Below are 13,969 nucleotides of genomic sequence, written 5' to 3'. Positions count from 1 at the left end.
ATCTTTCCAAGGATGCATTATGTTGGTAAAATTTGTTCATATACATATATTCTTTTTACCTTTTATCACACAAATAATAGCATACAGAACACACTGTTTTTCATTTTGCTCTATTAAATAATCTTATAAACCTGTCATTTCACTCATGCAGGAATATACCTGTAGAATAAAAACATGGACAAAAAAACTCTAAACATATTTAATACTAAAAAGAATAGAAAAAAATTCTAAAAGTGGAATGGCTAGGTCAAAGGAAATGTACATTTGTCATTCTGATAAACATTACAATTTGAAAAATATTTCCATACTCTGAAGTTATGGAAAAATCTTCTCACACTTTCTTCTGGTACTTTAATGTTTGAGGTTTTTTTACATTTCAGCTTAGATCCATTTAAATTTATCCTAGCTTAATGGATACTTAATATGAAAAACAAATTATTTAAAACGTTAAACTCCCTACTCATAGTGGAAATTCAAGTGCTTGTTGTCCGCATCTGTTAGATCACAGGATCTAGATGCAAATAAGGACATCTTGCAAAGGTTCAGCTTACACAGCAGTTGAGTAACATAGCAAGACCTCAGCTGTGCTGTGTACAGGTTTCTTTGCTTCCAGAGTCACATTGTAGTGAAGAGGCAAGTTCCTTCAAATGAATTTTTCACTTCAGTAGAATCCAAGCCGCTGGTTGGATTTTCCTTCTGAAATACTGTAAGTTGCTTTAATCGTTTACATAAAAAGAAGTACTCTCCCCTGTGTACTGGGATATGTGTGTCTGCTCTGTGTGAGTTTCTGTGTGACAATGTCAGAGCACATGGGAAGGGAACCTCATTTATTCTTGCAGTGATTCTGTAGACCTGATACTGGCAAACATAAGCAGCTGTACTGAAATGTCAGATGGATTTGCACAGCTGACTCAAGTTGCCGAAAAGAGAGCAGCATAGTAGTTCCATAAATTGACCCTATCCAGCCAAGCCCTGCTTAATATAGACATGGCATCAGCTTAGCTGCAGTCACTCTTCACTGATCAGAAAGCACCACTGAGGTTCTTAGGGGGGGAAAAAATCTCTCATAGTGGTATTGATTGGAATGCTTGTTAACTGGGGAAACTTCTTGAGTATTTTTTTTTTTAATCATCTTTGATTATTTCTCCTTTTCTAGTAAGATAGGAAAAAATATAGAAAAATAATCATGTCAGAGCACAGCAAGAATTCAGATCAAGAAGAACTCTTTGATGAAGAGGTTGATGAAGATAAAATCTTGGCCAACTTGTCACCCGAAGAACTGGAAGAACTGCAATCAGAAATGGAAGTCATGGCTCCTGACCCCAGGCTTCCAGTGGGAATGATTCAAAAAGATCAAACCGACAAACCACCCACAGGAAACTTCAACCATAAATCTCTTGTTGATTATATGTATTGGCAAAAGGCATCCAGACGCATGCTGGAAGATGAACGTGTTCCTGTCACCTTTGTGCCATCTGAGGTAACCAGGGATTTGTGTACAATGGAGAAATGGCTGCCTGGGATGGCAGGTGTCCATGTTGTAACTGTCACTTCTCAAAATTTCATGTCTTGAGTTGTTTTGTTGCCACTTAAAGATTAAATCGTAATATTTAATCCTACTCCATATTGGAACTTCCTGAAATACTTACATGGTATAGTTGTAAGGGGAAAGTTGGTAATTTCTTGTAAATACCTCCTTTGAAAAAATTGCTATGGGTTGCTGTGTAGAAAAGCCTGTATTCTATAGACATAATATTTAATGAACTAACTCATAAGGCAGAGACAGTTGTCTTTAACTATTTTGGCTCACAGAACCCTTTACGAAGCTGATGAAAGCTCTGTACCCTTTCCTTCCGACACATATATACATACTCAATATTTCACATACAATTTCAGGGGTGTCACAGTCCCCCTAAAGTCCATCCACTTATGCTACAATTAAACCAAGTCAAATAACCAAAAATATCCAATATTTGTACAGTGCATTAGATATCAGTGATGAGTTTAGAAATTAATAGCTATTAAGTTGTTTTAAAGATAGTTCTTTCTTAAATGTTTTCATATGAAAAGTAGAATTGTGATTAAATCTATAAACTTATTGTACATTAGCATAATTTTTTCTGATGTTCCACTTAAAAATTACTTAGCAAAAAAAAAGACAGAGATTCCCCCCAAGTAAAGTCTCTCAGTTATGCCTGGTGATATAGATATATCTTGTCACATTATTATCACACCAGCTGTAATTAGAACAGTTATAAATTGGTCTCACGGTCAGGAGAGTTTAAACATGTACTAAATTCAAAAAAGTAAATTGATGGCTTAATCAGGTTAGAGTTTAAGGTACAATTTGCAGACATTTTACAATTGGAGTAAAAGCCAATTCTATATGAACAATTTCAGAAAAAGAAAATCGATCGGGTGCTTTTCAGTTTTCCTTCTCTTGGTGTCATTGAAACAACAGCTTGATGTCTGGCTCCCCCTGCTGGAGCAGATGAGAAATACAGTGGTGAAGGCTGGTTAAGGTGTTGACAACTGTCAATTCCAACCTACAATATGTTATGTTCAATTAAATCAAGTTCTTATTTGGATAAACCCGTGTCTCAAACTACTACACCAGATTTCAAAATGATACCTTTGAGATATACATATTGTATAAGAATGTGTACTCATTGATGGGCAGCAACGAATAAACACTGTTGATTTAAAAACTACCATTTTCATTCTTAGACTGAACAGTTGTTTCTAAATCTCTTCATAATCCAGCTGGCTCTACCTCTTAGATACCTTCCTTCAAAAGAAATTGGAACTAGTGAACCTGTCCTGCAGTAGACACGGCAGTTTTCACAGAGCTGAGGAGACAAAATCAAAGTCAAGTGTTTTGGTATATTCCAAAATATTAAACTGCTCTCATTTTCCCCACAATATATTATGTTTTTAGGGAAACTCTATGCACATATTAAACTAGATTAGCCAGCATCTGGGGAATGTAAATTTTGGTTATGGCTATAAGAAAACTATTGTGTAATCCAGGGCTATTGAATACAAAGATGCCTATTCAGTTATATTCAAAACAAAGACTTCAATGTATAGGTAGATAACTCCATAACATTTTCAAAACAAATCATTATTAATTGCTTCTGAACTTGTACAGCATTTTTAAAAACAATACAGAGTCTGAACACAAAATTAACTAGGTTTCATTTTAATGTATGAGAGGAGCTAAACACAGCCCAAAAATGTGTGTTTATATATGTGTCTATAAAAAAATTATCTTTATTTTGGTAACGTGTTTATATATGTGTTTATAAAAAATTATCTTTATTTTGGTTGTATTTGCTTACAAAACTAATATGTGTTTTAAACTTTGTTTTTTAAAAAAACTCAAGCATTCTAGAATTGTATACTGTAACAAGTGAATGTTACACTTCCTTCCCCAAATGCTTCCCCCTCCTTAGTTATCTTAATGATAAGATATAACTTATCTTCCCAAGAGATAACTACTAATTTGGTAAACAGTGCAACACTTTTTTTTCTGTACATTTATAAACTTTTATATATTGTATATGTGTTTGTGTATATATGTTTCTACATATACAGTTACACAAATGAAATACTATCCATACAGTTTATTTACTTACTTTTTTCTTAATAATGAATCTTTTAATTATCTCCAGTAGATATTGCTCTACCTCATATTTCTTCACTGGTATGTATTCTAACCATCAGAAACCTCTCTTTTAGGAAAACGCTCAAGAAGAGTATGAAGAAATAGATAAAGACAATAAAAAGGTGTCCCACTATTTAAAAGAAAAGCTCAATAATGAAATTGCTGCAAATAAAAGAGAATCAAAGGGCAACAACAATGTCCAAGAAACAGATAATGAGGATAATGATGAAGATGATGAAGATGAAGGTGATGAAGATGAAGACGATGAAGATGAAGAAGATGAAGATGATGAAGAAGAAGATGACAGTGAAGGGAGTGATGAAAAAACAAAAAGAGAAGAAAAAGGCAAAGTAAAGGAGCAAGTCAGAAATGGTGAGAACAACTGCCCTCAGGTAACTAACGAAGCATTTGAAGAACAGAAAGACAGACCAGAGGCCCAAGAAAAAACTGAGAAAAAAATATCAAAATTAGATCCTAAGAAGTTAGCTCTAGATACCAGCTTTTTGAAAGTGAGTGCAAGGCCTTCAGGAAACCAAACAGACCTGGATGGGAGCTTGAGGCGAGTTAGACAAAATGATCCTGACATGAAGGAACTCAACCTGAACAACATTGAAAACATCCCCAAAGAAATGTTACTGGACTTTGTCAATGCAATGAAGAAAAACAAACACATCAAAACCTTCAGTTTAGCAAATGTGGGTGCAGATGAAAACGTAGCGTTTGCCTTGGCTATCATGTTGCGTGAAAATAGGAGTATTACCACACTCAACATCGAGTCCAATTTCATCACAGGTAAAGGAATTGTAGCCATCATGAGGTGTCTCCAGTTTAACGAGACACTCACCGAACTTCGGTTTCACAATCAAAGGCACATGTTGGGCCACCAGGCCGAAATGGAAATAGCCAGACTTTTGAAGGCGAACAGCACCCTCCTGAAGATGGGCTACCATTTTGAGCTTCCGGGTCCCAGAATGGTGGTAACCAATCTGCTCACCAGGAATCAAGATAAACAAAGGCAGAAAAGGCAAGAAGAACAGAAACAGCAGCAACTCAAAGAGCAGCGAAGGTTAATAGCCATGTTGGAGAATGGGTTGGGGCTGCCACCTGGGATGTGGGAGCTGCTAGGAGGGCCAATGCCAGATCCCAGAATGCAGGAGTTCCTCCAGCCTCCTCGTCCTCCCAGCCCCCAGCCAGTCCCCTTCAGTCGGCGACATGACGTGATGAAAAAGCCATCGCAGCCTCCTCAGCACAGAACTGACCATGACTCCTTCCAGACGGTGAAGCTGAAGAGGACCCAGCGTAAATCTCGGATGCCGGAGGAAGCCAAAGAAGCACCCGAGAAAACCAACCTCAAAGATGTGATCAAAACACTGAAACCAGTGCCGAGAAATAGGCCACCCCCATTGGTGGAAATCACTCCCCGAGATCAGCTCTTAAACGACATTCGTCACAGCAACGTTGCCTTTCTTAAACCTGTAAGTAGAAGGAGGGAGAAATGGTGAACAAGCACCACAGTGGCTGTATCCTAACTATTCCCTGCTCGTTTTAACACCGGCAGATTCTCACTAGTTGTGACTAACTGGAGGAAGCCCCTCAGTGTTACCAGTAGATCTAAGTTACTGGTTATCCCCAAGGACATACATCTATGTACATGCAACATCTGTAACAATAATATTAACATCTAACAGTTACTAAGCATTTACTGTAGGCCAGATTCAGGAATTAATTCATATAATCATCCTAACAACCCCATAAGGTAGGTATTATTATTCTCGCCATTTCATTGAAAGGAAACTGAGCCTTAGAGAAGTTAAATAATATATCTAGGAGATACAGTTCGGAAGCTCTAGAGTTGACATTGAAATTCAGTTCTGAGTCCAGGGTCAGGGACTCAAAGCTGACAGTCAGAGATCCTGAGGAAACTGCTGTTGGAATAAGTAAGAAAGAATCCTAATATGGCCAGTCATTTGTAGATAAACTGAATGCTCCAAACGCTTAAAAACAGTTGGTTCATTTTTAGTAGGTAAAGAGAGACAACCTGCAATTGCATTTAGGCAGGTAGACAAATGGTAAACTTCAGGTTAGTGTCTCTACAAATCAATGAAGTTTCAAAATATTTTACTATTTCAGTTTTAATATTTACTGCGATTAACTATTACTGCCCTGATATATGAAAATGTTCTATTTCTTGCAGGTTAAGTTACAGAAATAAATTTCATTTGTAAATACTATTATAGTATTTATAGAGGCTGAAAGATGTGTGTCCAAAGGCCACAGGTGATTGATAATTAACTATTATTTTAAAATCTAGTGTGTAATTTAGTCGACATTACATTGACAAAATAGTTAATATATTATTTTGTCATAGTCACAATTTTTTCAAGATGTTTTACAAATTTCCATGTAAGTTTTTTCTTTTTCTGCTTCAAGAGCTATGTTTTACAAAATAAGATATTTGTGACTTATTCACACACACACACACACACACACACACACAAGGTGTGATAAAAAATATGGTGAATGTTTAAATTTAAAAAAGTTATTACAGTAAAAGATACATTGCCATTAATCCCCCTCAAAATACTCCCCCCTCCCACTTCAAATTTATCCCATTGTTCTTGCCACTTTCTGAAGCAGTTCTGGAAGTCCTCTTTCACGAGTGTCTTTAGTTGCACTGTCGTGGCTGCCTCGATGTCTTGAATCAATTCAAAACATTTACCTTTTATAGTCATTTTGACTATGGGGAAGAACCAGAAGTCGCACAGTGCCAGATCCGGTGAATAAGGTGATGAAGACACACCATAACGTTTTTATTTGACAGAAATTGCCGTACTGGAAGTGATGTGTGACACAGAGAGTTGTCATGATGGACGATGAAACCGTTTGCCCATTTCTCAGGCTGTATTCTACACATATCGTTTCTTAAACGCTGTAATAACCCCTTATAATATTCAGAGTTCTCCATAGTGTTCCTGGGTACAAACTCAGCTTGAACAATTCCATCAAGGTCAAAAAGTACAATTAATCGAGGATCCCTTGCCTTTCCGTTGGATGGCACTCGGCAGCAGAGTTCACCGTATTGTTTGATCACACCTTTTATATGTAGGTCCTTTATTCCATTTCCTAGTAATGCAGAATGGACAACATTCCATTCTTCTACTTCAAGGATGACATATCTGTGACTCAGGGGGACTCTGACTCTTGCTGGGGCAGGAGCCATGGTGAGCATGCTAGAAGCCACATGAGGTCAGGAGAGAATTCTGTGCCTGCCCTTGGGCACAACATCAAGACTTCCTGCACCTGCTCTTCTCCGGGCAGTGAGACCTCCGTAGGGGTGGTTGAGGGTGTTGTTTTGAGAGAAACTAGCTCTCTCACTTCTGTAACCAGCCATCGGTAAAGCATATCCAAGCTTCCTTCCTGGCTACACAGTCAGAAAATAACATTAGTCTGAAAAGAATGAAGAGAACTTTTAAAAAATCCACATTAAAGGGAGCATGTGGATTCAGAGTAGACGAGACGAAGGTGAAATGGTCATCTGACCCAACTCCCTGCCCTGTGGGAATGCTCTGCTGAGCAATCTGCTTTTCCTAGAGTCTGTTCGCTCCATCCATTCAATTACTCATAAATGAAACAATATTGACGTAGCACTCCACGTGTCAGGTACCATCAGAGGGCTCGGGGACATCACAGTGAATAGGACAGGAACAGTCTCAACGTCACGGAGTTTACATGGAGTGTAGGTTTTATAATCTTCATAGTCAAGACATTCTGCCTTTTACTCGACTGAGAACACTTTAATTTTGAATCCAGATCGTAAAGCAAAAGACATTAAAATAAATTCATGATGGTAATTGCAAAATGCACCATCCTACTAAGTACTACATGTTACATTTGCAATCAATTCTAAAATGTTATCAGTGTTGTGTTTTTTAATGTCCACTAAGAAAGAAAAACATGCTTCAAAGTGTCCTCTGAGCTAACCTTTGAATGATGGTCTTGCATACGAGCCTCTGCTTTGAAATGTCTCTTTTATCTGTTCCCAGGGATTGGCAATTTCTCCCGCTTTCAGTCCTTGGCTTGGCCTGCAATAGGCACCTGCATGTATCTCAGATACAAAGTGTCACACAACTTTATCTGCGTGGTCCTGTAAAATGCTCTGTGAGAAAATGAAAATGCAGTTTGCACTGATGAAAACTCACTCCGCTAATGTCATTTGGCTCCCACTGCTCGGCTGTTCTGCCTTGCTGCATACACAATACATTTCTGCTTTAATGCCGAATCACGGTATAATCTTTTAAAAGACTTTTGACATCTTCTTTTTTTTTTAAAGGATTTTTATTGGGGAAGGGGAACAGGACTTTTATTGGAGACAGTGTGTACTTCCAGGACTTTTTTCCAAGTCAAGTTGTTGTCCTTTCAATCTTAGTTGTGGAGGGTGCAGCTCAGCTCTAGGTCCAGTTGCCATTGCTAGTTGCAGGGGGCACAGCCCACCATCCCTTGTGGGAATTGAACTGGCAACCTTGTGGTTGAGAGCCCACTGGCCCATGTGGGAATCGAACCGGCAGCCTTCGGAGTTAGGAGCATGGAGCTCTAACCGCCTGAGCCACCGGCCGGCCCGACATCTTTTTTTTATTCTAAAATTATCTTAGACTTACAGAAGTTCAGAAATGGTACTTACAGAAAAGAATTCTTACATACCCATCCTGTTTTGCCTCATTTGCGTGACCATTCTTTAAAAAATATTTCAAATGGCAACGCATCTGCACATGTGTAGTACCAATGGGGCATGTAGTTCAAAGGAGGCGCAAACGGTAAGACAGGCAGTGATGTGTCTGCTTGCACATGCAGCCAACTACTGCAAAACACCATCGATACTTTCTGATCTCAGGGCTACGAAACATCACAAAATGTGCATCTTAGACTCAGTGAAATACTGTAAATGCCATCAGTGATGATATCACAAAATCCTAGCAAAAAGGGATATTTTGGGCCAGTCAAATGAGTCACAACAATGCTCATTTGGAGAGGTGAAACTAAAGGTTTTTGGGGTTCCCCATCTTGCTTTGGAGGATAGAGATGCCCTCTGAACCCCTGGATTTTCAAATATGCAGTTAAAATTAAAATACAATTTGAAATCATGATTTTTTAAAACTGATGTTTCCAACTATACTATTAAATGCCAAAACGTATATAAAAACTATCTATTCTTAGAAAATTTAAAAAAAATAAAAAATTAGTTGTTTTTCTCTCATGGATTTAGAAATATTATTTTTGTATTTTCTAGACTGTATCTCATTAAGCAGTCACTTTATATTTTTAAATTGTATTTTTTCATTTTTAATGTTTATTCTCTCCCTACTACATGCTTCTGGCCCAAGATTCTTGAAATGAAGTTGCCACCAAGGAATAAAGGAAAATCTGTATATTTGCTTGGCTCAAATGCTATCTCCTGCAAGAAGCTGCCTATTTAATTCAGTTTAAAAGAGATGTATGCTGTAGGCCAGATATTGAAAACTGGTGAACTATAGGCCAGATCTGAAAGCCTGTTTTTTTTTTTGGCATGAGTATTATTATATAAAATTTTTAAATATTAAAAAATTCATAAAAATCCCATTAAAAAATCCATATATCTGGTACCACTCAAAACATGAGATCTGACAACAGTGCTTTCATTTGACTGGCACAAATCAGCTGGACCTGCACTGGCTTCTGCCTTGAGATAGGCCCTGTACTCTCCAGTTTTTCTCACTCCCCATCATACCCTACTGCTTAACACCTGGCCTGCTTCACTCATTTCCATTACTTATTTGGCTCCTGTAGAATTTTTCAGTTTTTGTTGCTCTTGTTTTCTGTTGTGTTTTAAAAGTCTTTGTCTTATGTAACAAACTGAACTAATTGGATAATGACTATGAGCTAATAGCTTCAAATCAATATGCTAATAGCCCAAAACAAACACATTAGGCTTGTACAGGCTTAATCCTCAAGGCAAATGTATGATTTCCTTCCATCTTTAAAAATTCTGTGGTCTGTCCGCTGCCTACCATCCCCAATGAGCATTAATACTTTTCACTGATATAAAAATCCCATCTGCAGCAACTGTTTAATTCTGAGGACAGATGCATGTGTGTGACACGCAAGCTTCTGTGCCAAACAAGGTAACTATTCTAACATTCACTCAGTTTCACTTTGGGCTCGTCTATGTTTATCAATCCTGCTTCCAGCCAGTTACCTAAAGACACTGCTAAATTTCTCCTTTGGAAAGACTTCAGTATCATAATATCATGAACAGCCTTATTAGCCAAAAGACTCCATGATGTACAAGCAGTTGTTCTGATTACAAAATGTAAGACTATTGAGCCTTCATTTCACCTCTGGCCATTTCTTCTATGTCTCATTTATAAGATCTTTTTTCTCTTTAACTAGGTTCTGTAGATCCTGTCCTTCTGCAATTTTCTCTTCTTTCCCATGAGTGAGTCTGACCAAGGTGCAGTCACGCTGCCCCCTCCTGAAAGCCTGGCAGGGAGAGGGCGAAGGAGAGGGTCAGACACACAGAAAGGTACCTTGGTTTCAAGGTTATGCAGGCAGCAACAACAGATCAAGGGTCGTCTCTGGTAGGCAGGATGTTGGGAGAACTTTCTAGCCAAAGGTGGTGGGCAGAGAACTGGCTGCAAGAGGGGCCTTAGCAGATGGCCAAAATGGTCCATCACATTAGCAGGTGGGCACGGGCAATAGAAGGAGAAACATTCCTAGTCATTGTTATATAAACCCTAGTGTCCTCTGGAATTCTTCAGTGTCCTCTGGAAGGGGGTGTGTACGTAATGGATGAGTCACCCTCCTAAGATAACACCACTTGAAACCCTTTGAGAACTTGCCTTAGGTTGTTCCTATGAAACAAAGCTACAAGTTAATGTATAGTCAAACTTATGCTACTCATTCATGAATGTTTTTGTCCCTGAGGGCTCTCTAAACAATATTTTGTTGTTAAATTTTAGTGAGCATCAAAGTAGGAATGTGCTTCAAAGAGGAAAGACTGGTTGTTAAAAGAACATATATTTTATAGTCTTGTGGTGGTATTTTGGGTGGTTAAGTCATGAGTACTGAAATCAGTACTGAGATCTACGCATAGGTCCAAATCGTGCTCTGCCACTTCATAGCTGTGTGACCTTAAGCAAATTACTTATCCTGTCTGAGCCTGTATCCTCTTTACAAGGCTGTTGTAGGATGAAATGAGAAAATACTTTAAAAATAAGTGTTAACATGAATTACTAACTTGCATTATGTTACTGAATCCTTGACGTAGCCTTGTGAGTTAAATACCACTGTTGTCACTTTGCACCTGACAAACAGATGCCCAATACCACCCAACTAATAGGTGCTCGTCCCAGTAGTTGAACCCAGGCAACTCCAGCACCTGCCTTCTTGTTTCTACGATATGCTTCACCATGTGCTCAAAGCCATTGGCTCAGTCCCTGGATCAGTAAATGCAGAATGAATGGCAGCTGTGCTTGTTGTTGTTTTATCTTGATTTAGGGGGCTGTCTGGCCAGAATTTCTAATCCACTCTGCATCCTCTGAGACATGTAAATGTTGTCATTTTGCTATAAAGTTCTTGAATTTTCAGGATTAATATTTCCCCTTTTCTTCAAATACTTAAATCACAGGTGCAACTGCCAAAAGAACTGGAGTAAGAGATGACAGAATAATCTAGAAGAACAAGGAATTGAAATAATGACTCTTGGATTACAGCTTGGAGACTGTATCAGCCCCCTACTTCTGGATCCGGGTGGTGGAACTGGGAACAATGCTAATTAATATCTGATAGGAGTATTTTGTAAAAGGCAGAATGCTTGGCCCGTGACAAAACCCAGGCTGAAAAGGAAGGAGGAAGGGGATAAAATATTAATATTCAGCATCAACATTTTCTACTTCCAATCAGTTTGAGTGACTTAGGTGAAATTTAGAGTCATGTTTTTAGCACAGAAGTTAAAAAAAAATTTTTTTTGTAAACGTTTGCTTTATTATTGCTTTCTTTTGCTAAATAACAATAATTGCTATGGAAGTGTTAACTATTCTATTTCCTTTTTTCTCTCTTTCCATCTCCTCTGCTGTAATTCACCATACAGTATCTTAAAAGGAACAAATATTGTTTCACGCTATGGAAATGTGAAGGGTAAACTGACCTCCAAGCCCTTCTGATGCGTTGAAATGGAAGAATTGTTAATTAGCTCTTCTCTCAGAATCAGTTGAGATTTCCAGTTACCAACCCTGCCTGGCTTTCTCCCTTGGCGATTTCCTTGGAGTTTTGGGGGTAACTTCGGGTAGGGGTATCGATGAGCAGAACGTCTAAGCCTCAGAACGTGGAGAAAACAGTTTCCAGAGAAAGTAATGGAGAAAACAAATCCTGCATATATACAAAAAAGTCCCTTTCCACACATATAGGGACAGTGGGAGACAGCAAGCTACCATTGTAAAAAAAAAAAATTAAATAAATAATAAATAAGAGTTACTGAGCAGCTTTTGGTTTTAGCCAACTATATTTTGTTTCTTTTTAAGCTTAGTCTGTGAATCTAATTTGACCTCTTGCTCTCTTCAAAATTCTTCTAAATGAAACTTGCTGCAGGATTAAACTAGAATTGCTTATCCTGGCATTCAAGGCCCCCCATTGCCTGGCCCCCATTTACTAACCCAGTCTTATTTGCCACATACCCTTTATGCTCCTCTTGATAACACATCCTCAGGCACTCCTCAAGCCTTTGCTCTTACCGACTCTCCAGGGAATGCCCGAGAGACTTCCCTCCCACTCTCCATTAATGAAAGTCCTGTCCCATCTTCAAAGCCCAGGGCAGGTTCCAATCCTCCACAAAAACCTTCCAGACAACTTCAAGCCCAGTGTTCTTTCCTCCTTCCAAGTTCCTAGAGCCCTTAAACAATACATTTTTTTAGAAGGACAAGCTATGGTAAAGAAATACGGTGTTACTATTTTTTAAAGATAATTCAGTGTGTACAAAAGCATCCAAAGTTACAGTTATTAATCAACAAATTTTAGAATAGCCAACAGCTGGATAGCTTTGTTTTCTCCTTTTACTATTTCTGTAAAACATCCTTGCATATAAAGCAAGATAGTTAAGAAAGGACTGCAATAAATAAAACTTTTGAAGTGTCTAGCATATTCTACATCTAAAGACTAAACTCTGATAGGACAAAGCACTCTCACCATGTTTATAAGCTTAATGCATGTTAGTGGTTGAAGTTCTGGAAAGCCTTTATGCATTTGCTTGTATAACCACAGTATTAGTAAAGTCAGGAATTTCAAAGAGCTAATGGTCCTGAAAGAAGACTTTAATCTTAGATGTACAAAAAGAAAAGATGATCTAAATTCATAGCTTATTGCCTCAAATCACAGGTTTTATCAAGAGACAGGCGAAGTTGTTCACATTATGCTTTTTCTATCCACCCATTTCCACCCAAAAAAAATCTCCTAATTGAAGATTTTTGTTTTTAAAGTGTAATGATTTCCCCCCACGTGTTTGCTTCTTGTTCCACTGAGAGGGGGGTCTCGAGACCCGATTGGAGATCACTGAGCTCTCACTCTGCCTGTTTAGACAGACGCTATGAAGTGGGTGTGGGGGCCAAAGGGCTATTACTGCCACTTGCAGATACTTGCCTCATATAGATCCAGCCTTAATATTTTTCTGATATCCTAGTGATAGCAGACCCCATGCAAAGTGGATTATCTGCGTTAATACTGTGACGAGACAAAATAATGAAAAATCAAAGTTTTCCCAAAGATAAAGAAATATCACATACTATCTGCATTTTACCAATGGTATGAGTGCATCCTTAGAAAACTGAATGTAACAAAAACCTAGGACATTCTTGGAAATTGCACACTCTCTAGCAACTTTGTGTGAATTTTTATATAAGCACTGTTTTGAGTTATATAAAATGTTATAAAAATAGAAAACAATGTGATAATTTATAGTATTTACACGCTACATTTTTCTATTGTTATCCTTCCAGAATTGACCACTGATTGTTAGTAATTATAATGAATATATTTTTTAAATTCAAGTTGTCACTTTCTCCAAGTTTATTGTGTTTAGTCAGCAGAAATCACCACGTATAAAACGAATGGGGCTAAAATGTGTATAAACCCATGTCAGGTTAAAAAAAAAATCCCACTGGAATTTAATTTTATTCTGGCTGCAAATTAATAAAGTTTTAATGTTTTATTAAACAGTATTTGAAACACAAGCTGAGCATTTCCTGTATAGTATATATTTATTGTTTATAGAGTTGTCAC

At 37.9% G+C, this 13,969-nt stretch overlaps 1 protein-coding gene across 1 annotated transcript; it reads left to right on the top strand.

The window, feature by feature from the left end:
* Window positions 1–601: 601 nt before the first annotated feature.
* LMOD3 (leiomodin 3) lies at window positions 602–13,927 on the top strand. Its single transcript, XM_033132563.1, has 4 exons — window positions 602–706; window positions 1,157–1,480; window positions 3,742–5,142; window positions 11,328–13,927. The coding sequence occupies exons 2-4, from the start codon at window positions 1,187–1,189 to the stop codon at window positions 11,352–11,354; spliced, it is 1,722 nt and encodes a 573-aa protein (XP_032988454.1). The 5' UTR covers window positions 602–706; window positions 1,157–1,186; the 3' UTR covers window positions 11,355–13,927.
* Window positions 13,928–13,969: the final 42 nt, after the last annotated feature.

This window comes from Rhinolophus ferrumequinum, chromosome 17, assembly GCF_004115265.2.
Source record: "Rhinolophus ferrumequinum isolate MPI-CBG mRhiFer1 chromosome 17, mRhiFer1_v1.p, whole genome shotgun sequence".
NCBI classification, from domain to species: domain Eukaryota; kingdom Metazoa; phylum Chordata; class Mammalia; order Chiroptera; family Rhinolophidae; genus Rhinolophus; species Rhinolophus ferrumequinum.
The sequence above is the reverse complement of the archived record's forward strand: the minus strand, read 5'-3'. Positions and strand labels throughout refer to the sequence as shown.